The sequence below is a fragment of the Lampetra planeri genome, chromosome 30 (genome assembly GCF_965212315.1).
Source record: "Lampetra planeri chromosome 30, kcLamPlan1.2.h2, whole genome shotgun sequence".
In the NCBI taxonomy this organism is placed as follows: Eukaryota; Metazoa; Chordata; class Hyperoartia; order Petromyzontiformes; family Petromyzontidae; genus Lampetra; species Lampetra planeri.
Window position 1 is genome coordinate 11,743,478 of NC_136136.1, and position 23,360 is coordinate 11,766,837.

General features: G+C 53.9%; 1 protein-coding gene across 3 annotated transcripts in view; it reads right to left on the reverse strand.

Moving 5' to 3' along the window:
* Positions 1-11,326, reverse strand: part of LOC144728983 (gephyrin-like) — a 69,731-nt gene extending 58,405 nt beyond the window's left edge. Inside the window, exons 1-2 of one of the 3 annotated variants that reach the window (XM_078608790.1) lie at positions 11,110-11,326; positions 1,215-1,293 (exon numbers count right to left, since the gene is read on the reverse strand). In XM_078608790.1, coding sequence (XP_078464916.1) covers positions 1,215-1,293; positions 11,110-11,179 — 149 coding nt within the window. In that variant the 5' untranslated portion in view covers positions 11,180-11,326. Of the gene's footprint in view, positions 1-1,214; positions 1,294-10,204; positions 10,509-11,109 lie in introns of those variants that run through there. The other 2 variants (XM_078608792.1, XM_078608791.1) reach the window with 2 other exon arrangements.
* Positions 11,327-23,360: the final 12,034 nt, after the last annotated feature.

Sequence of the window (23,360 nt, forward strand, 5' to 3'; positions counted from 1 at the left end):
GTTGCACTGATGGGGTTTGGTGCAGGCGTTGCTGTCAGGTGCAGTCACATGGGAGCTTAGTGCTACCCAGGAAGCCAGTGGCACAAATTTAAGAACTTGTGAGCCTTGTCAGTGGATAATGGGCACGCCCCGTCTGTCTATTTCGGGCTAAAAACTTTTGTTCGTCACGTGCCCTTGACATAGGACCTTGGAGAATCATGCTGCCCTGCCACTATTCTCCACGTCCAATGCTTGTCTCTGGGCAATGGTGCCATGTGGACTGGGTCTCTCGGGAGTAGAAGCTGCACGTCTAATATGGGTCTGACTTTATGCCAAAAGGGAGCTCGGGCCATCTGTATAATCCCCCCCCCCCAGGTGTGTTGAAGTTGGTGAGGAGGCTCGAAGATAGATTACCGTATCTAGAAGATAGACGTCACCACATGGCATACATCACAGCCTGCCAGGAGAAGGCGGTACAGCAAACATGCTCAATAATTTCACCTGCTCTGTCTGTATATGAAATAGAGTGTTGCCCCTCTCGCTTGCGTGGGTTTGCTTCCGGTGCTCAGGTTTCCTACTGCATGCGTAAACATGAATCAGCTGAAAAAGAATATAGACAGGACTCCAGAGCTTGGAGGGGGGGTTGGTTCTGACTCACCGTGTGGGTGCTGCCTTCTGTATTATTATGGATCGTCTGTGGTTCCCTGCACCTCCAGTCGTTCTCGCTCTGCGAGGGTGAGCGAATAACTGTTCGCGGGGAGCGCACTGCAAGTTTAAATTACTGGAACGTGCAACGTGCACGGATGTTATGCACGGAGGCGCGAGAAACCACAGGCAGGCAGCAAAGAAGGCAGCCAGAATCCGCACCAACAATTGCCCTCAGCTCTGTGGTCCTAAATTGTGATGTTTTGCCAACTCCATTCGTTTGTAATAATGTTGGAGGAAAACCGGAGCACCCGGAGAAAACATGCGCGTGTCAGGGGAGAGGTAATACTCAATCCCCATACAGATGGATTCCAGACAGAAATCAACCCACTCGCTGTACTGACACACTCTGGCAAGCGAGGAGATGGCGACCTCGACAAACTCGGGTAGGAAGGGCGTTTCACAAATGTGATCCACCAAACCTGGCCTCCACAGTCCTGGATCATGAGCAGAACAGCCACAAGCGCCGCGTAATAATAATGGCCTAGGCTACAGTTACGACAATTCATGACAAAAGGGTAGGGACCCACCTTGACTCATCTTCCACCAGATCCTTCAGATTCAGTCCCGTTCTGTCCTCAACCAGGTTCTTAAAGCAACTGTCACTCACTGCAACAACACCACACCACAAGCACCAATTACACGGCACAATCGTTAGCGTCACTGTGGAAAATATAGTACCAAAATAAATCAGCAGATATTAACATCGCCGACACACATATGTCTCACCAAGTCAAAAAACATTAAGTATATTTTTTTTTGTTCAAGGTTCAGTGGCTCAGGGTCACCACATTTTCCACAGACCAAACCCGGGCACATTTCTCAGTCAACCATCATCTATTGGAACTGTGTAGTCAAGTGCATTAAAGTTCAACAGCGCCAGATCTTGGAACAAAATCAATTCCTGCCACCCAATTCCCAGACGGCCTGGGTGAAGCCCAAGTGAAGCCCAGGTTCAAGCCTGGACAGGTGACGACTCTAAGCTGAGTCAGAGCCACAATAAGGCACCCACCGCTCAGCACTCTTTGTTAGACAATGTTTTTTGCATGTTGTGATTGACATCAATTAACCAGGTTAGATCCCATTAGGGTCATCTCCTTATAATTCCGTCTGTTATTTAACCCAATGACAGCTAATTGAGATTAATTATCTCTTTTTCCAAGGGAGGCTTGAAGTGCCAGTACAACTAAAATGTGTTCCAATCATAGTTTTTTTTTAGTGTGGTGATTGTGGCAATGTGAATGAAAATTACGCCGATTGTGACGATTAACTTGATCATGACTTTGCTAATAATGAGGGCGATTTTAAAACTCATGGATTGCATTCAATGTAATGATACTAACCAACATCGTTGAGACTAAGGGAGCCTTCACAGCGACGGTGTGCCACACTTCCACTCTGCCAGAGCAGGCCACGGTGGCACCTCGGGCCACTCCAATAAGAAGAATAGTTTCAATAGCCAGAGTCAAAGTGATTTCCTGCTGATATAAGCATTGATGTGGCACTCATCCCGTGGTTCACAGCCCCAAGCCAGAGGTGGAAATCCCACAATCCTATGGTGGGGGGCGACTTTATCCATAGGACAACCACTGCTGACAAGCCCACAAAGTTGTACTCATTTAATGAATGACGGGACAAGTCAACCCCCAAAATCAGGATTTGAACTCACAACCTTCCGCTTGCGAGCTGCTCCCTCTACCAATGAGCCACCTTGGCTGGGCACTTTGATATTATAGGAGATGTGAAGCACCAAGCAGAGTGTGACTATGATTTTAAATTCGTTTCTTCTAAGTCGTGACGCTTTAGAGTCGCATCAGCAGTTCAGAATGCACGGCCTAGGCACAACCAAGAAGACCAACAGCGGTTTACTTGTGTGTCCCGTCCTCCTTTGGGACATCATTAAGGATCGCTGTTGTATTCAAACTTGCTGACATCGCAACTGTCACCACGTGAAGGTTTCACAGCAGTGGGAATTGCTGGCAGCTTTAATGAGGCTCTGTTCGGCACAAAGCATGCCCAACGCATCACCCGATGGCTTGTCCACGTGGCGCAGTGGTACGGCGAGTGGCTCGCAATCGAGGAAATCACTTTGACTCTTGACTTGAAACTGCACGCGGGTCACGACTTGCACCCGCAACCTCCCCAACATGGGCTACGCACAGTGCCTTTGTGCTCGCCCGTGCTCTTCTCTCACAGGGCCCCACGAGCTTGCCGTGGCCGAGGGCCACATGTTTGATACCCCTGCTACAGAGTAAGTAAATAAAAGCACATCTTGAAAGATGTTGTTGGCTTCTGATGAAAGGATGCACGCATTTTAAAATCGTAATACCAGAATATATGCATGTATCTTATAGAACTTATAGTGCAAGTCAGAACCCCAGGACGTGCCTGTCAAGTAAATTTTTTTTTTAAACGGAGCAGAATTCATATAGAAACATTTCAGGGCATTGATGTCACCAATTGCGTGTGGTTTCTCTGTGCCCACTGTGCGATGGACATGCTGTAGAAACCTCTTAGTCTGGTCTCTGACCAAAACTGGATAACACATGAAGCTACGTAAAGAAGTAACTGCACGCAACTTTATTTTACATCCATGCACGTTATTAATAAGATGATATGCCATGAGTGCATAATGAAGGCATATTCATTCGTTTTTTAGTACTTTGCATACACACCGATCATTTCCTCCACCAGACAAGTGACTGCCGATGCATTTACTTGGAAGACTGCGCTGCGTTAGTATCGCACTCTTCCAAAAGTAACCAAAAATGCTTGATTAATAATGTCATATCATATTTGTATTCCATGCCTGAAAACAAACACTGATAAGCCTTGCAAAGTAAGAATAGGTTTCACCCTTTCTGGCAATAAAACAGGTGTTAAGATGTTAAAACACCAGATATAAACATTTTGCAAGGAATCAATTGATTCCTTTTGCAATGAATCAATCAACTCCTCGGCCTAGCTTCAAAAACAACAAGTGTATCAATTTTGCACCTCATTTCAAAGTGCTCAATAATGATGCGCACGTTTACAGTTAGGCATCAAGTCGACTCTTTATACCAAAATGCAGCTCTCGAGCCCCCCTGGAGCATCATACATTGTACATCACTCACTTGAGACCAGCTACATTGTTGTTGCGACTGTGCAAGGCCTGGTTATTGTATTAAGAACGGTATTTCCTAAGGGACACTTTTTCCTGCATAACAAACCATCTTTCAAACTATTTTCCTCAATATTCTTAAGGCATCGCGCAACCCCCATCACCGACGGCAAATGTGTCAAGTCTACAGCAGGATGTGAGCAAAGTCTGGAGCAACGGCAAGGTCTCCAACGCTGCCTACCCAGCGTCGTCCAACCACCGGCGAGCCTGCGCTTGGGCGAGGTTCCAATGTATTTAACGACCCCCAGAGGATTTACACGATCAGCTGCACGGGTGAGAGAAGAGCTCTGGGTTGTATGCATCACAATTTATTTAGGTTTTCAGCAAACGATAAAGGGTGCTCCTGCAGAGGGACGAGCCGTCGACCAGGGGGTCACGGGAAATCCTCTAAGCGCTGCCATATAAAAAAATATTCTGTGCTTGTGTAAACCAGGCAGTCGAACCAAACAAAAACCTCTAACCAAAAAAAAGGTTTGAAGCGTTCATTTTTCCCAAACTGAAACGATTTTTTTTTATCCGGAATGACCGTATACAAATTTGAGATGTAGTTACCAATTTAAAACAGTTCAATAAATACATGTATATTGCGCTTTGCAAAAAAAAAATTTAATTAGATCAAATATTTTTCATATTACACGGTATTTTTTTTCTTTTACGAGGGTTATTATTTATGACAGCACGCACACGTTGTGACGTCGCACGCACACGGCTTGATGTCATGCACACGTGGTGTGACATCACACACCGAGTTACGCTGCACGCGTCGGGAATGGTGATGAGGCACGGGAGGTGCTGTGACTGTGAACGTCCTGCTCTCTTCACCCAGGGGCACTGCGAGACACCCTCGTGACTGTGCGTGCCACCGTTCTGCGTGGCGTCTCTCCACTACCACCATCCCCACACACACCCTGGTGTATCTCTCATTTCCCTCCCGCATCACACTAAATGACTACCATTGGCAGGTGTTGCGGAGAACACGAGTCACAAAATAAAGAAAAGAGGAGACAATTTGCCTCCTTCACATATCTATCCCTGCACATTAAACTTCGTTTTTTTTTTACACATTCCATCAGCCACCATTCCCTTTTGGTGAGTGAATTCAGATATTCAACATCGCATCAGTCGAATCAGACTTGCTTAATCGCTCCAAGAAGGTCGTGTGACTTTTGGGATGTGTAAAAAAATACTAAATAAAAGACACCCACACAAGCTCATGCTGGAACGCAGCCACTCCTCCTCCCGCTTGCCTGCCCCCCTGCTATCCCTCAAGGCCCTCGCCCAGAGACACTCTCACCATGTACTTTATTGGCCTTCAAAAGAAACGCCTTGCTCTGTCTCTTACTGTTAGCGTCTCCATCTGCTCTGCGTGCTTCTCCTGATAATAGGAGAGTGAGAGTAGGCATGGGAGAGTGAGTGCAGGTATGGGAGTGACTGAAAGTTGTTAGTGGAGAGTGAGGGTTAATGGATCATAGAGATTTTTGAAACTCCAACCCCTGATGGGCTGTGAAGTGGCCAGGAGAAGGCAGTCGGGCAACTGGGCTCGTGAACTCGTCCGCCTGTGTGGGCCGCTGGGAGTTATTCTCTCTTCTCCGTGTTTTCTTTCCTACAGGTATGTGTGTTCCCTCCCAGGCTGAATATCCAATTTTAAAGAGCCTTCTGAAAGAGAATCTCAGTGAAGTCCTCCTGGATGATGATGGGCGATGATAACGATATGTGAATGTCGATAGCAAACTCTATATTTTATTTTACCAGGTAAGATACACTGTGATGTATAGCTCTTTTCTCAGAAGTGACTTGGCCACAAATGATAGCCCTCAACGAAGTGGCTTATCATGTGGACATTTACAGCAGCCAAATACTCTAAACGCTTGTTTCTTAATGTGGAGGGAAAAACCGGAGGACCCAGAGATAAATCCACGCAACCACAGGGAGAACATGCAAACTTCAAATATACAACAGGCGTTAGGGTCGGGATCGAACCCACAACCTCCTGTATTTTAGGCGAGGTAGTTAACATCTCGCCACCGTGGCAGCATAGAAAGAGAGACACAGACACAGCAAGTAATAAAGTGAGAGACTGTGGAGAGACGCATTGAGACAAGGAGACACGGAGAGATTGAGGAAGAGATGGATAGAGCCACAGAGGGATAGAGATGCAGACACAAGTAGGTCCACTGCGATGATGCTGCAATTGCCTTTCTACTCAGGTCCCTGTGTCTCACTCATTTGTTCAGCATTTCTGCTTAAACCGATAATGTTAAAAAAAAAACACAAACAAAACATCTCGAATGGGTTTCAACCCATCCTCAGTAGGGGCACTGCGTCTGTGCCCGAACCGAGTGTTCCTCTTTCTCTCAGCGTCACCGCAGCATGAGCCTTTCTGTGCGTCTCTACATTACTCGGCTTGTGCTCCATTCCATTTGACAGTGACCACGTTGCTTTGGATCCACGTCATGGCAAGTCGTGTGATTGAAAACGGTCTCCACGAGGTGCATTGCCGTGTTACTCTCAAACTCAAGTTCAGATTTCGAAAAGCGCTCGAACCCACTCTCATCCACCTCTTTATATCAACATTTTGATTTAGCGTCACCTTCAATCAAAACTTAACATTTTTTTATTTTACCAGGTAAACCCGACTGTGCTATAGAGCTCTTTTTCAGAGGCGACTTAGCTACAAATGATAGCTCAAATGAAGTGGCTTATCATGTGCACATTTAAAGCAGCCATATGCTTTAAAAACATGTTTCTAAATGTGTGGGGAAAAAACGGATGACCCATAGAAAAATCCACACGACCACCGTGAGAGAGAACACGCAAATTCCAAATATTCAGCAGCAGGCGTCAGGGTCGAGATCGAACCCACAACCTCCTGTATACCAGGCGAGGTAGTTAACATCTCCTAGCCACCGCGGCGCGATGTTAACCAATTGTCGCAGCAGACAAACCCTGGTGGTGTTCTCCGGTCGTCTCTCAGCACAGTTGCTCACGTTCAGCGCTCACGTGCACGTGACTTTTTCCTCTGCTCGCATTTATCTTCCAGTACCTCATTCCCAATGGTTTGCACAGTGAAACATCTGATATGTTATTTTATTAATATCTGCATTTATATTCGTGGCTTTATATTAATTTTCTGAAAATGTCTTCTAATATGCCTGTGAATGACTTGGTTTAAAGCATAAATCCTTGCATGACTTCTCTTGTGATGTGAATTTTGTTTCTTTATGCCATCTTAGTCTAGCTTGTTCCATTCATGTCAATTTTCTTTAAGTAATTTAAATCAAGTTGTGCTAAAGTTATATGAACTTTCATGTTCGAGTAAAGATATAAACATCGTCAGACTGCTCTGCAACCATTGCAGCGATTGTCAATTTGGCGTTACTGCTGCCTTCATGAGATTTACAAACCGAAACACTTTAAACATTTCAGTGTGCTTAATTGGCTGTCACCGTTCATTCGAGCTCAGGAGGATGAATGACTGGCAATCGTATGCAGAGAAGAAGGCCTCCCTCGTCATCTCTCACGGTCTCGCGATGATGCAGACATCTATCGGGCTGCTGCGCACAAATTCACCGCTCCATCTCCACCACCGAGCATCTTCCCAACCAGTGACGCGTCCTGCCCGAGCCCAATTCATGAACGGTAAATATGTCTTTAACGTGCGCGTGTTCTCTAATGCACGCGTTGCTCTTCCGTGCGATTCCACAATATTTATAATTCGAGTACGACGTTTCGCCGGTAATTACAACAACCAGCCTCATCAACCAATGTCTCATCAACCAATGATCCATATGGCAAGCAACAAGATAGGTAAGCAGACAATGTCTCCTTCGCGCAACTGTCCAACCTCATCAAAACAAGCAAAAGCATTTTCACTTGAAATGTCCAAACCCCAAGTGCGTTTACTTGAACCAGGGGAGAGCTCAAGAGACCAGGAGAGTCCAATTTGCAAGAATGACCTGCGTCAGCACCATAACGATAGCAGCAACGACGACATCACGACAGCGTACGACGATTAGGCCAATTAGAACTCGAGGGAAAAACAACCTGAAAAGCATCGGGAACAAAAAACCACGTTCCAAACAAAAGTAAAAAAAATCCAGTTCTCACACATTCATCCAGAAGAGCAGACAAATCCCCTCCTTGGCAAATCTGTACGTCCTCGTAAAAAGACAAAGTGTGTGTCGACAAATCCCGTCAGCCTCACGGCCTTCTTTTGCTGAGTGCCTAAATTCAGCATCATTGGTTAAACGCAAGCAAACTCTAGACCGGTTTCAACACGCAGTGTCTTGTCAGAAGTTGGGCTTGCTTGAACCGATGCTGGTGAAAAGATAAAGATTATTTTGTGTATGTCTCAGAGTGGGTAACATGCACCGATTTAACACGATCCTGTGCAGGCACGTGTATGTGTGCAGCGTGAGGGTACGTGTTGTGCAGGCACGTGTAGGGACGTGTGGTCAGGGGAGGCAGGTGAGGCAGGGGAGGCAGAGCCTCACCTGTCATACTCCAATGAAAATATCTGTAACGAAAAGTAAAAAAAAGAATAATCAAATAAAATAAATATTAAGATTTTCCACTGATCTGTTTTATAAATGTAATTTCTGTACGATTCCAATCATTTTTATAGTCAAAATCGCCAAATTTGCAGAGCTCCGCTGCAAATACAGGAAGAGATGAGAGGTGAGGCAGCAACGAGCTCAGCCTCCCCTCAGGAACTGGATGGAGCGCGGGCAATAAGCGCGTGCCTGTTACTATCTCAGTATGTCACCAATGTAATGTTTGTAGACCCCTGCATTTCATGTCCTCATTTCCATACTCCAAGTAACTAATTTCACATACTGTATGTGTATAAATATATTTTATACTCGCTGGTCTCGTCATGAAACTGCAATGAAAAAGCACCAGGGGAGGCAGCTATCACATCTGCCTCACTGAGGGGGGCGTGTCTAACACGCCCCCCTCAGTGAGGCCACGCCCTCTCAGTGAGGCCACGCCCCCCTCCGTGTGCGAATCTGGCTCTGACACTAGCCAGTGCCTCCCCAGCCATTGACCTCACCGCACGTCACTGGTGTGCAGTGTGAGGGTACGTGTTGAGCAGGCACGTGTGTGTGTGTGTGCAGTGTGAGAGTACGTGTTGTACCGGACTGCGTTGCCGGTGGCGCTGTGCTGGGGCAACACCACTCGCAGTCTCAAGATTGCCAATCCATCACCATGCCGGGGTCGTTAAACCAGCTACCACTTAGTGGAAAATCAACAGCGGGGATCCCACAGAGAACCTGGCCCGGCCATGCGGAATGTCCTCCTCTCGCCAAGGCCTTTTGGGAATTGCACCGATCCCGCGCCCGTTTGACAACAGACGCCCTCGTCGTGAACACGATGCGTGGTGGTGGTGGTGGTGCGATGTCCGATTCTCATCGCTGGAGAGGCGGTAAGAGGCGGACTCGGGTTGCACTCCGCGATTCCTGTAACCACAGCTGTCAGCACCTTATCAGTGCCCTACCTCATGACAGACCAATTCAGACCTTACTGGTCACCCCGTGCCCCTTATGAATCTCAACGTTCATCCCACAAAGTCCCATCACAAGGGAGAAACACAGACGAGAACAATGTTTTTTTGCCAGAATTGAAACGGCTGTACGCCGTGTGGACCTGCACACTCAATCTCCCTGTACAAGAATATGAAGTTAAACCGTGCGGGTTGACGCGGTGTCCCCGTTGTCTACACGGACAACGTCGAGATGATGAATGGCATCCTTTGCACGAGATAGTGAAATAGAAATACAGACTTGATTGATTGATTACTCCGCGTTCGTGCCGATCGACACCCCTGGACACACGCCGTGCCCACGAAATGTCCCCCCCTCCCTCCGGAGCCAGACTCCCGAAAGGTGCGACGGCGTATATCGAAACGACGTAAATGGCAAGCGGTTTACGGGGTCGCGGTAGTCGTGGGTTGTTGTTGGTGACGGTGGTGGTGGTGGTGGCGAAGGGGGGTGAGAGGCGACGTATAACGAGAAGAGGTCGGGACGATGCTGCCAGCGACGTAAGCGCGGGTTGAGGCGAACGCAAATGAGGTCGTGGCGGTGTTGATCAAAGTGACGGCGTATTTGCGAAACGACGTAACATGAGAGGGGTTGGGTTGTGGAGGAGAGAATAAATCTGCCTACGGCCGGGTACCACGACGGTGTCTCTGAATATGCGCACACAAAATAGGCCTCCACACCGCGGCTTCTCGTGCCGGGAGCAGGCGGCGATCGCGACCTCACAGCCCCCCCCCCCCCGTGTCTCCCCCCTTCCCTCCTCGCTGCTCGCCTCACTGCCCCCCACAGCCGCCAGGCTGGGGATGGGGGGGGTCCTCACCTGATTACAGATCACGGCACCTGCGCGGACGTGCGCGCAATGCGCCCTGCGCGCGTGTGCGAGTGTGTGTGCGTGAGTATGAGTGCGTGTGTGTGTGAGTGTGTGTGCGCGTGCGTGTGTGCGTGTGTGTGAGTGTGTGTGCGCGTGAGTGTGTGCGTGTGTGAGTGCGTATGTGTGCGTGTGTGAGTGTGTGTGAGTGTGAGTGAGTGCGTGTGTGTGAGTGGGTGAGTGTGTGTGCGTGAGTGTGCGCGTGAGTGTGCGCGTGTGTGTGCGTGTGAGTGCGTGTGTGCGCGTGTGTGTGAGTGCGTGTATGTGCGTATGAGTGGGTGTGAGTGTGTGTGCGTGTGAGTGTGTGTGCGTGTGTGTGCGTGAGTGTGCGTGTGAGTGAGTGGGTGTGTGGGTGCGCGTGTGTGCGCGTGTGTGAGTGTACGTGTGTGCTCTCCACCACGGGCCTGCTTCTCTCTCTCCCTCTCAGCAGCCAGCAGCAAGGAGGCTGAGCATCATAAATCATTAGCGGCAGCAGCAGCCGCCTATCACCCCCCCCCCCACACACGTCTGTCCTCGTGTCCTACAGCTGCAGCCACAGCGAGCGCCGTGCTCCAAACTCGGGGTCCATCCTCGAGAAAGCGGGGGGGGACCCCCTCATCCCCCCCCCACCGCCGCCTCTGCTGCATTGGCCGCACCGGCCGTGCCGGACCGCACGGCCCGACTGGCCGTGCACCCGCTGTTAATGCGCGGCGCCGATGAATTAAATAATCCCCGCACCCCTCCGCCTCCTCCATCCAGCAGCAGCAGCGGTGTCGGCTAAAGGATGAGAGCGCTGCCGCCGCTGCCGAGAGAGAGGGGGAGAGGAGCCGGGGCGAGGAGGAGGAGGATGATGATGAGGAACGCGCCGTCTCGCTCACCCGTGAGGATGCCCACGCGGATCTGGAAGCTGTGGTTGAAGAGAATCTGCCCGTCCGCGGCCATCATCATCTTCCCCTGCTGCTGCTGCAGCAGCTGCAGCGGCGGCGGCGGCTGCGGCGAGCTCCGCAGCGCGGCGCGTGACGTCACGGCGGCGGCTGCTGCTGCTGCGAGTCCCGGGGCAGCGGCGGCGGCGGAGCTCACCAAGGGGCAGCGGTCATTTTGCGTCGCGAGTTCGCTCTGCCCACAGCCCCCCCCTCGTCCCGCCTCCTCCCTCCCTCGTACCGCCCCCTTCCCCCCCTCGCCCCCTTCCCCCCCTCTCGCCCCCCCCCTCGTCCCCCCCCTCCCCCTCTCGTTCCGCCCCCTCACCCCCTCGAACTCCCTCACGTTCCCCCCCTCACGCCCCCCCCTCTCGTCCCCCCCTGCTCGTTTCCCCTCCCCCTCGTACCCCCCCCATCGCCCACCCTCTCCCTCGTCCCCCTCGCCCCCCCTCGTCGCCCCCCTTGTCCCCCCTCCCCCTCGTCCCCCCTCGTCGCCCTTCCCCCCCCAGTTCGAATTAGGGTGACTATGGGGCCGGCCTTAATAACCGACGAACCGATAACCGATGGCCGTGAACCGGTAACCGTTGTCAGAATCAACACACATACGTCAATAGCACTGCCTTAAAAGGAAACTATATAAATATATACTTTATGTTCAGCGACGTTTCGGGCAATGGCTCTGCTTCACCGCACAAGAATAAAGAAGCCAGAGCGATAATGGATAATAGGAGTTGGAGACTTCACACCCACAGGACCGAGTAAGAAGGCAAAATCCGTCGATATATATCATCATTACCGGAATACAGCAATTTGTATTTAAAGTGGCATTCCATTTAATTTCAGCGTATTTTACCTGAAACGTGTAATATAAACAGACGTGTGTTCCAACGGAGGTTACACCGTATACGGCCCTAAGAGGTGATACAGGTTTGTCTCGCACTCAATCATACAGCAGAAGGGCACCCGCCAGAGGCATCTCTGGAGGGCATTTGATCTCCTCTTCCACACTGACCAGGCGTGGTGATAGAGGTGGACATGGCACTTACACTTTACCTCCACCACACGTGAATGCTAATAAGCAAACTGGTGCACTTATATACACGCTTGGGTTAACACAAGCCGGGACGATGTCAGACATTCTTCACATGTCCACTGCCGCTCCGGGAGATCGAATGAAACCGGCGACCGCTGGGTCACAAGTTCGGTGTGCGACTGATTTAGGGGAACGTCCATAAATGACGCCACGCGATTTGGGACGATTTTTGACCCCCCCGCCCCCTCGTCACACGGCGTCACAAAAAGTCAGACCCCCCCTCAAATATGACATCACAAAGCTCTGCCCCCCCCTAAAAAATATAAAACATGCTTTAAATCGCTTTAAACTATTGTCATTGTAGTGCATATTTAATGTGACGCTGCAATCTGATGTTGTAGGAGAAAACATTTATTCAAAAGTCTATTTAATTAAGTAGAACGTGTTGTCTATATTTATTTAAAGTTGCGCATTTTTATGTGACGTCACATTTCTCACCCCCCCCTCGTCACACATCGTCACAGATGTCTGACTCCCCCCCCCTAGGTGTGTGACGTCATTTATGGACGGCCCCTTAACAAACATCATGAGAGAGCTCCCTCCTATATAGAGCGCACGGTATCTCATCTCAGACCGTGAAGGGGCATCCCCAGTGGCAGCTGTCCCTGTGGGCACCAAGGTTTACCCGCCTGAATTCGTCTGTCAGCATGTGGCGATGCTTGCCAAGGTGATTTTCACAAATCTGGCTGTCCACCTGATGAAGCTAGTTGTAATTACTGGCGAAACGTCGGACTCAAGATTGTAAACGTCGCGGATTTGCTCACCAACACACTGGCGTGCTGTCCTCGTAACGAATTGGCACGTTCCGCTTACGTTGACACACCTTACAAATTGGCTGTGTCGGCTGGTGGCGGGCTTAACGACACACATTGAGGCGATCTAACCCGACACAAACCTCTATTGTGGGCGAGTTTCGAATTTGGCAAATGTGGACCGCATTGAGGCGAGGAGGAGGGCCTTGAAGAGCCGCTGTGGAGGCCACGTGGCAGCACTGCGTCGTCACGACTCCTACGCACACAATCATCATCACTTAGGGCGGTCGCTGCAATCGAACCCTTAACCTCTGCAGCAAGCGGGAATCACGCTCCCGCTCGGCGATGTTGCTACTACTACTTATGAATGATTATATCAGCCACCTTAATTGTCGACTGATTTATTTAAGCGCTAAAAATGAGACTCCTCTGCAGGACGAAATCGGCCCAGAGTCAGCTTTGTTGAAGCAACGCTTCGTTATGTACACACTCGGGTGGATGTGTAAAGGACAATAAAGAAAACTCGTGTATATTTACGTCAAAGGAACGAGCGATTGCGTTGTTCAAATAAGGGGCCTTCCATAAATGACGTCACGCACCTAGGGGGGGGGGTGTCAGACATTTGTGACTATGTGTGATGAGGGGGGGGGGGGCTATGAGAAATTTGACGTCACATCAAAATGCCCAACTTTAAATAAATATAGAAAACACGTTCTACTTAATTAAATATACTTTTTTTATATAAATGTTTTCTCCTACAACATCAGAGTGCAGCGCCACGTTAAATACGCACTATAATGACAATAGTTTAAAGAGATTTGAAGCATGTTTTATTTGGGGGGGGGCAAAGCTTTGTGATGTCATATTTGAGGGGGGTCTGACTTTTTGTGACGCCGTGTGACGATGGGGGGGGGGGGTCAAAAATCGTCCAAAATCGCGTGACGTCATTTATGGACGGCCCCTAAAGCATCGAAGAGGCGGTGCCCTCACGCGTTTTCCAGTCCCGGGCCAGCGGTTGATCGTGCCTCGTCCCTTTGACGGGGCGACTCCGATCACCCAACAGGACAAATCGCCGTCGATTTCAATGTGGAAGGTCGCACAACGGGGAAGGAGGCGGTGCGTGTCTGCCGATTAATTTCGTTCCTTCGCCACTCTGTGAGAGGGGGGGGCCCCGTGTGAGGAATGAATGCCCGGGCTGTCGACACCACCACCACACCGCCACCACCACACCACCACCACGCCGCCACCACCAACACCACCACGCCGCGTGGCCCTGCCGCAGCAGCAGCGGCAGCAGCGGGGGGGGGGGGGGGCTGGTGAGCCGAGCGAGGGGATTAGCCGAGGGGGATTTCAACCCCCGGATCAAGCGGCCTTGGGGCACATTGTGGGTGGTGGGTGTGTGGGGGCCGTTGGCCCCCGGGTTCCCCCCCGCCATCATCCCCTATTCCGCTTATGTTACCCCACCTCCCTAATACCCGCTAGGGTTTCGCCGGCATTCTAACGCGACGCCCCTACTGTTGCAGCCTCGCGCCGCGCTCCCACGCTGCGAGCATACGTGCGCACAGCATCATCAATCAAACGCCACACTCCCCCTCTTTACACCGCTACGTACAGCTCTCGCACACTGCGAGCGTGTGCCCGTCTATAGCCCTGTGCGGCACTCGCCTCCACGTCGAATAACCACGTTACCAATGCGCATCCGTATCCGAAACGTAACGAACGTATGCGCACTCACGCACACAGCTTTCCGCGGCACTCACTCACCACTGAATACTCGCGTTATGATCGCGCACCTGTATCACACACGGAGTGAACACATGCGACACCCACTCTCGCACCGCTCTGTGCAGCGCTCCCCCGAGGCGAGCCGCAGCGCTACAGAACCACTGTGTACACACGCTCACCCACGCGCTCAGCTCCGCGCATCGCTCACTCACGTGGCGAACCACTGTGTACACACGCGCACCCACACGCTCACACTGCTCGACAAGATCACGCGAGGCCACGCTTCGCTATTAATGATTTATTATCTGCTACCTGGTAATTGATGTTAAATCAGTTTGAGTCGACGAGGCTGGCCTATTCTACCACCCCTTAATCTATTCTCTATTTATCGGCTATGATCCTACTTTTACCTCCTTACTCCCCGTCAAGTGTCCACGGCGGTCCGCTGATCCTTGTGCTAACAGCGTACCTCGGTGCGTCGCACGGACGTCCGGGTCGCTGGCTGGAGCTGCTGCTGGTCCTCTGGCGCTGGAGTCAAGAGAGAGCCCGATTTCCCCTTTGCGCCCACTATTTATCCTCCCTACCTCAAAGGGATGTGGCTCTGAACAATGGGCTCGTGCCCCTCTGGCATGCGCACCGCGGTTCCGGGCGCCTGTGATATGCTAATCAATGTGCGGCGTTGCGCGGCGTAAATTCTAATTAATCCCTTTCCTTCCCTAACAATGGTGCCTGCGCGCTCAAGCGTAATTATCCCAACCATCCGTGACTATGCGCAAAAGCCCCTGCGGTCCCGCTACTCATGCTGTCCCGTCCCTCCCCTGCTTGCGCCCGTCGACACGTGGGTGGTGTGTGTGGGGGATGCGCTTCAACCGCGGTGGCCGAATGCCCCTCGCCGCGGCCATACCATCTTAAAGCAGGTCGCAGCGCCGCGGTGCAACGTAGCGTCGGGGGAGGCCGTCCAATTCCCTGATCGCCGGAAACCGTAAGAGTTAATCCCGATAAGGGTTTCTCGGATAAAAACCGGTCGATCAAGTGACCTTCCCTTCCAGCTCTATGGGGGGGGGGGGGGAAATGCGTGCGGGTGTGTTCATGTGAGGTGAGGTGAGGGGGACGAGGGGTTGGCTCCGTTGCTTGGTGGTGGCGAGGTCGGGGATGGGGCGTCTGCCGAACGGCTTCGTGGCGGCGGCATCACATAGCCCCCCGAGGTGCCAGTCCCCGTCCCGGGTTGACTGGAGCACCTCGCTTGGGCCGCGCCCACGAGGAAACGTTGCGGGGTCCGGGGGATCCGTCCGGACCTGGTGGCTGGTCTCGGGGCGGGTGGTTCCGTCCTCTGTTGCTCCTGCAGCGGCCTCCTCCTCCACTCCAGCGGCTCTCCCCGTCCTCCGGCACCTGTGGGCTGGGGCACAAACTCAGCAGCGGAAGGGTTTAGGGGCCGTCGTCCGCGCCGTCTCCGGACTGGATCGGGGCGTCTCGGGGGCGCGGCGGGGCCCATGTAGTGTGCGAGGCCCCCCAACACGAGGGGTGCGGGTACTCCGGGATTTCTGGGCCTTCGGGTGACGGGGTTCTCTCTCGCCGGGGCCGCTTTCCACGGTTTTAAGCGGCGGACGTTGACCACCGTCTCTCGACCCCTCTCCCCGCCATAAATTAGTACCGTCCAGGGGGAGATCTGCCGCACCACGGTCCAGGGTCCCCGCCAGTAGGTCGTCAGTTTCCCCACCTGCCCGGCCCCGACGCGAGGGGTGTGTAGCCACACCTTAGCGCCTGTCAGGAATAAGGGGGGTTCCATGCGGGGTCGGGTGCCCTGTTCCTGCCGCCGATGCGTGGCTTCCCCTTGCGGGTATGCTCGGCCTCGGGCTTCTCGCAGGGTCTCCAACAGGTGTTCCACGGGGCGGCTTCCCTCCTCCGGCTGGGGGGAATGGACGCCGAATAGCAGATCTGCGGGTAAACGAGACTCACGGCCGAACATCATTAAAAACGGGGTTTGTCCCGTCGACGTGTGTACGGTGGTGGCGTAGGCGAAAAGGGCGTATGGGAGGTGTTCGTCCCAATCCCGTTGATTTGCGGCCGCCATACGTTTGAGTTTCCCCGCTAGGGTCTGATTCATGCGCTCTACCATACCGTTCGCTTGGGGGTGGTACGCTGTGGTTCGGTCCTTCTGGATTCCGAATTCTCGGCACAGTGCCTGGAACAGCTCGGCCTCGAACTCGCTACCCTGGTCGGTGAGGACTCGTTCTGGGATCCCGTGCTTGAGTACGTAATGTTCCACGAATGCCCGGGCCACCACCAAGGCCGTTTTATCAGGGATGGCCACTGCCACGGGGTAGCGGGTGAAATACTCTACTGCGACTAGGATATACCGGTTGCCTCGATGGGATCGCGGGAATGGCCCCTGTAGATCGATCCCGACCAGCTGATTCGTGCGGCTGACGCGGAACGGCCTTAGGGGTACCTGGTATCGTGCCGGTTTCGGCCCGCACTGCTGACAGGCGCGGCAGCCCTGTACCCAGGCCGCCACGTCTTGTGCCAATTTGGGCCAGAGATACTGGCGACGCAGGGTCTCTCGAGTGCGTCGTTCCCCATCGTGGCCCCCGAGTGGGTGGTCATGCACCAGCCGTAGCAGCTGGGGTCGAACCTGGGCAGGAACACAGATGCACCCCGGCTGGCCGGCCTCGGTTAACTCCCGTACTACTCCGTTCTGCACACACAACCGGGCATACAAACCGCTCCAGGGTCCTGGTAGGGCGCTCTTTTCCTCCCGCAGTGCCGCCTCCACTGCCGCCAGATCGGGATCTCGCTGCTGGGTCTGTCTCAGCTGCTCGTCGTTCAGGCCCGGGAAGGCGCAGCCGACGTCCTCCTGGATCCGTCCGATCGGGTCCCGAGCCGCGGGTCCCGCGCTTGCCGGGCGGTCGACGGGATCCTTGGTGCCACCTGTGAGGGTCTCTGTGGCGCACACTGCACTCTCTCTCGCTGCCGGCAGCGTCCCCCCGTGAAACACGGGCAGGCCTCCTCCGCCCTTGTCTCGGCGTACACCGTGGGCCGCCTCGACAAGGCGTCCGCGTTTGCATGCGTCCGGCCAGCCCGATACTCGATTTGCAGGTTGTACTCCTGCAACTGCGCCAACCACCGGGCCATCTGCCCCCGCGGCTCCTTGAATGTAAGAAGGAACTGCAGAGCATAATGGTCAGTGCGTACGCGACATTTCCTGCCGTACAAATACGGCCGGAACTGCTTACATGCGAAAATCACGGCGTACAACTCTTGGCGGGTCACGCAATAGTTCAGCTCGGCCCCACTCAAGGTCCGGCTGGCGTACGCGATGACTCGTTCCGTTCCATCCTGTACCTATGACAACACCGCGCCCAGCCCGCTGCTGCAGGCGTCGGTGTCCAAAATAAAATCGGTGGTAAAATCGGGGAAAGCGAGGGTGGGGGCGTGGGTGAGGTGGTCTTTGAGAGTGGTGAAGGCCGTCTGGCAGGCCCCCGTCCACTGATAGGGGTGCTTAGGGGAGGTGAGTTGGGTGAGGGGGCGTGCAATCTCGCTGAATCCCTTTACAAATCGACGATAATAGGTGGCGAGCCCCAAAAATGATCTGATCTCCGTCAGATTCCTTGGCCATGGCCACTCCACTACGGCGCGTACCTTCTCCGGATCGGTACGCACGCCTGCCTCGCTGACGCGATGCCTGAGGTACCCCACCTCGCGTTGTGCGATGTAACACTTACATGGCTTGAGCTTGAGATGAGCCGCTCGCAGTCGCTGGAACACCTCTTGTAGCCTGGACCAATGCTCAGACAAAGATCTACTGAACACGATCACATCGTCCAAGTAAATCAGGCACTGTTCCCATTGCAAACCCCGCATCACCAACTCCATCAGCCGCTGGAACGTCGCGGGCGCATTGGTGAGTCCGAACGGGAGTACTCGAAACTCGAATAGTCCCATCGGGGTGGTGAATGCGGTTTTCGGCCGATCCTCCTCCGCCATCTCCACCTGCCAGTACCCGGACGCGAGATCGAGGGTAGAAAAATATCACGCTCCGGCGAGGCTGTCAAAAGTGTCGTCGATGCGAGGTATGGGGAAGGCGTCGCCGAGCGTGACTGCGTTCAATTTACGGTAATCGACGCAGAACCGGGTTGACCCATCCTTTTTCGTTACTAGTACCACCGGGGCTGACCAGGGGCTCGCCGAGGGCTGAATTATGTTATCGCGAAGCATGTCCCCAACCGCCTCTTTGATCTGGGTGCGTTCGGGTGCGCCCACTCGGTACGCAGGGAGTTTGATGGGTCGGGCTGCACCGGTGTCAATTTGGTGCTTAACAAGGTCGGTCCGACCCACGTCCGAGTCATGTTCGCTGAACACGTCGGCATACTCCCGCAGTAACTCGCGCAGCCGATCGGCCTCTCCCTTAGGTAAATCCGCCCATGGTACATGTAACGCGTCGAGCAGGGGAACGACCTCGGCTCGGGGAGTCGGGCCGACTCGCCAGGCCAGGTCCTGGTCACCCTCAGGACGACCGGGGTCTTCAGCCCAGAGTGCGAACACCGAGTCGTTAGAGTGGCGTGCGTGCAGGGGGTGTACGGTGGCTATCGGGGTGCGCCGTCGCAGTATCGCTGGGGTATTGTGGGGGTTAAACATCCGCATAAACAATCGGTCCCCATCTGCGTTTACCAACGTGGCAGATCCCACGACCCCATACCGTTTTGCCAACTCCGGGTGAGGAGTTAGCATTACCTCCCCTGATGGTCGCAGCGCGGGGTCGGTGGGAGATGTTGCCACCAGCACCAGCATCTCGGTGAGCGGGCCGATGGTGACTGCCGTCGCCAGGATAGCGGCCACAGGTGCGAAGCGGGGGCGCGTTGGTTCTCGTCCCAGGAACGGTATCCGCTCGCCGTTGCTCTCCATGGTGGCGCATCGCTGGCGGGGTTGCACGTTGAGTCCCAGTTGTTCTAAGAGGTCGGTACCTGCGATACACTCGTGACACAACGCACTCGACACGTAGAACTCCTGGGTGCACACCTGACTGCCTATGCGGACCTCTAGGGTTGCTCTCCCCAGCAACCCCATTCCGGCTCCGCTCGCCGTGTGCAGCGCGCGGTCCGGGGCCTGCAGGTGACGCACGTCGACCCCGATCGCGCTGCAGTGCGCTGCACTCACGAGCGAGGCCACCGCCCCCGTGTCCAGCAGGATTCGGGTACGCACTCCATTTACCTCCCCTTCCACCAGCGACGTGGCCCCCGTGATCCCCGCCACCAGCTCCCGTAGCCAGTCGCCAGGAGTCACCGTTTCCGGGGGCGTTGTTGCTGGAACCTGTGTGGAGATCACTCGCTCGCCATTATCACTACAGCTTGTTCGTGTCAGGGCTACGTCGATTTCACCCCCCGGTGGTCCCCTCTCTAGGGGGGCCTTAGTGTTTGACCTTAGCTCTTGTCTAGCTCGGGCGACCTGCGGACAGTCCCTCCTGAGATGCCCTCGCCGATCGCAAACATAACACGTCCGGGGAGGGGTGGCGGCTCCGTAGTGGGTCCCCTGCTCGCTCCCTCTCCCTGTACGCAGTTGTTCCAACTCGGACTCTAATTGGGATACCTTCCCGGCCAGCCCCCCTACTGTGGAGTGTAGCTCACCCATCTCAGACTGGATGGTCTTCACATTTCTATTCGCTTCCTCGCGTATATCTCCTATGCCGGTCTCTAGCCCGGCTACCCAACCCGGGGTTGTCTCGCTGGGTCTCTGGGGCTCCCTTTCCCGTCCCCTTCCTGCGATGTCGAGCTCTTCCTCCTCGTCGGAGAGTAGGCTCGCTACGGCGCACTCTCGTCCCCTCCCTCGAGGCTGCGCGCGCTCACCCGAGAGTTTCTCGCATTTGCGCGCCCGCTCGACGAGGGTGTTAAAGGAGAGGCGTGCACCGTCGACATTTGGCTGCCACCACGGGGTTTGTGCCAAATATCGCTGGACCTTCCCGGCGGCGAGGCCCTCAATTATTTTTGACTCGTACTCCGGGTACGCGAGCTGGGTCAGCGTGCGCACGTCCTCAGCGTAATCTCGCAAATCCTCGCCGGGTTGGCGACGGCGTGCCTCTAATGCTGCCTGCGCCTCCTCCTCGTCATAGGCGCCGAAGCGTCGTTCGAGTTCGCACATTAATTCTTCCCACTGAGTTGTGCGCTTGCGGGCAAAGCTTCCACAAAGTCAGCTGCCCGCCCATCTAAATGTAGCTCTAACTGCTGCAACGCCTCCTCATCTGACCACCCATTAACCTTTTTAGCCCCCCTGATGCTGCGGGCAAACGATTTCCATGATGGAATTCCTTTGCCCGTAAATGTTCATTTTACTTTAACTTGGGTTAGGGGGCCTCTCTCCCTTGGAGGCGTGGGTTCGAATCCCACTTCTGACACCAATATGTGGGGGCCGTTGGCCCCCGGGTTCCCCCCCGCCATCATCCCCTATTCCGCTTATGTTACCCCACCTCCCTAATACCCGCTAGGGTTTCGCCGGCATTCTAACGCGACGCCCCTACTGTTGCAGCCTCGCGCCGCGCTCCCACGCTGCGAGCATACGTGCGCACAGCATCATCAATCAAACGCCACACTCCCCCTCTTTACACCGCTACGTACAGCTCTCGCACACTGCGAGCGTGTGCCCGTCTATAGCCCTGTGCGGCACTCGCCTCCACGTCGAATAACCACGTTACCAATGCGCATCCATATCCGAAACGTAACGAACGTATGCGCACTCATGCACACAGCTTTCCGCGGCACTCACTCACCACTGAATACTCGCGTTATGATCGCGCACCTGTATCACACACGGAGTGAACACACGCGACACCCACTCTCGCACCGCTCTGCGCAGCGCTCCCCCGAGGCGAGCCGCAGCGCTACAGAACCACTGTGTACACACGCTCACCCACGCGCTCAGCTCCGCGCATCGCTCACTCACGTGGCGAACCACTGTGTACACACGCGCACCCACACGCTCACACTGCTCGACAAGATCACGCGAGGCCACGCTTCGCTATTAATGATTTATTATCTGCTACCTGGTAATTGATGTTAAATCAGTTTGAGTCGACGAGGCTGGCCTATTCTACCACCCCTGAATCTATTCTCTATTTATCGGCTATGATCCTACTTTTACCTCCTTACTCCCCGTCAAGTGTCCACGGCGGTCCGCTGATCCTTGTGCTAACAGCGTACCTCGGTGCGTCGCACGGACGTCCGGGTCGCTGGCTGGAGCTGCTGCTGGTCCTCTGGCGCTGGAGTCAAGAGAGAGCCCAATTTCCCCTTTGCGCCCACTATTTATCCTCCCTACCTCAAAGGGATGTGGCTCTGAACAATGGGCTCGCGCCCCTCTGGCACGCGCACCGCGGTTCCGGGCGCCTGTGATATGCTAATCAATGTGCGGCGTTGCGCGGCGTAAATTCTAATTAATCCCTTTCCCTCCCTAACAATGGTGCCTGCGCGCTCAAGCGTAATTATCCCAACCATCCGTGACTATGCGCAAGAGCCCCTGCGGTCCCGCTACTCATGCTGTCCCGTCCCTCCCCTGCTTGCCCCGTCGACACGTGGGTGGTGTGTGTGGGGGATGCGCTTCAACCGCGGTGGCCGAATGCCCCTCGCCGCAGCCATACCATCTTAAGGCAGGTCGCAGCGCCGCGGTGCAACGTAGCGTCGGGGGAGGCCGTCCAATTCCCTGATCGCCGGAAACCGTGAGAGTTAATCCCGATAAGGGTTTCTCGGATAAAAACCGGTCGATCAGGTGACCTTCCCTTCCAGCTCTATGGGGGGGGGGGGGAAATGCGTGCGGGTGTGTTCATGTGAGGTGAGGTGAGGGGGACGAGGGGTTGGCTCCGTTGCTTGGTGGTGGCGAGGTCGGGGATGGGGCGCCTGCCGAACGGCTTCGTGGCGGCGGCATCACAGGTGTTGGAGGTGGTGGGAGGTGACATTATTTCGCTGCGTTTCACCTCGATAAACGCCACAGCCACCGGCTCCCCCAAATGCCGCTGTCAAATAACACCAATGGCCGGATGACAATAGTTACTTTGTAAGAATTACTCTTTATATATATTTTTAGTAATAACCCTTTACATTTGAGCGCGTCCCAATGGTACAACGTAGGGGCAGATAGACGACAGAGAGACTATGCCGACTCTTGCGTTGAATTCAAATCGCCCGAACCCGGGACCCAGCTGCTGCCTCCATCCTCTCCGCGAGAGGCGCCATTCACACGGGAAGAGTCAAGACGCAGATCCCCCGGATAGCCGCCAAAAGACTTGGGGCAAGTGCTGTAAGCGAGTAGTACAGCACCTATAAAGGGCCAACAGACTGTTGGGGCAAGTGATGTTAGCGAGTAGTACAGCACCTATAAAGGACCAACAGACTGTTGGGGCAAGTGCTGTTAGCGAATAGTACAACACCTATAAAGGGCCAACAGACTGTTGGGGCAAGTGCTGTTAGCGAGTAGTACAGCACCTATAAAAGGGCAACAAAGGCGCACGAGGGGGTGGGTGGTCAGCACCACGACCGACCGTAATTTGTCTCCCCAATGCTGAGATCTGTACCCATACACACCACCAGGTACTCATTTAAAGCTGAGTGGACCTAGGCGAGCACACACACGACGAGTCCAGCACGTGCTGCTGATACGCAGTC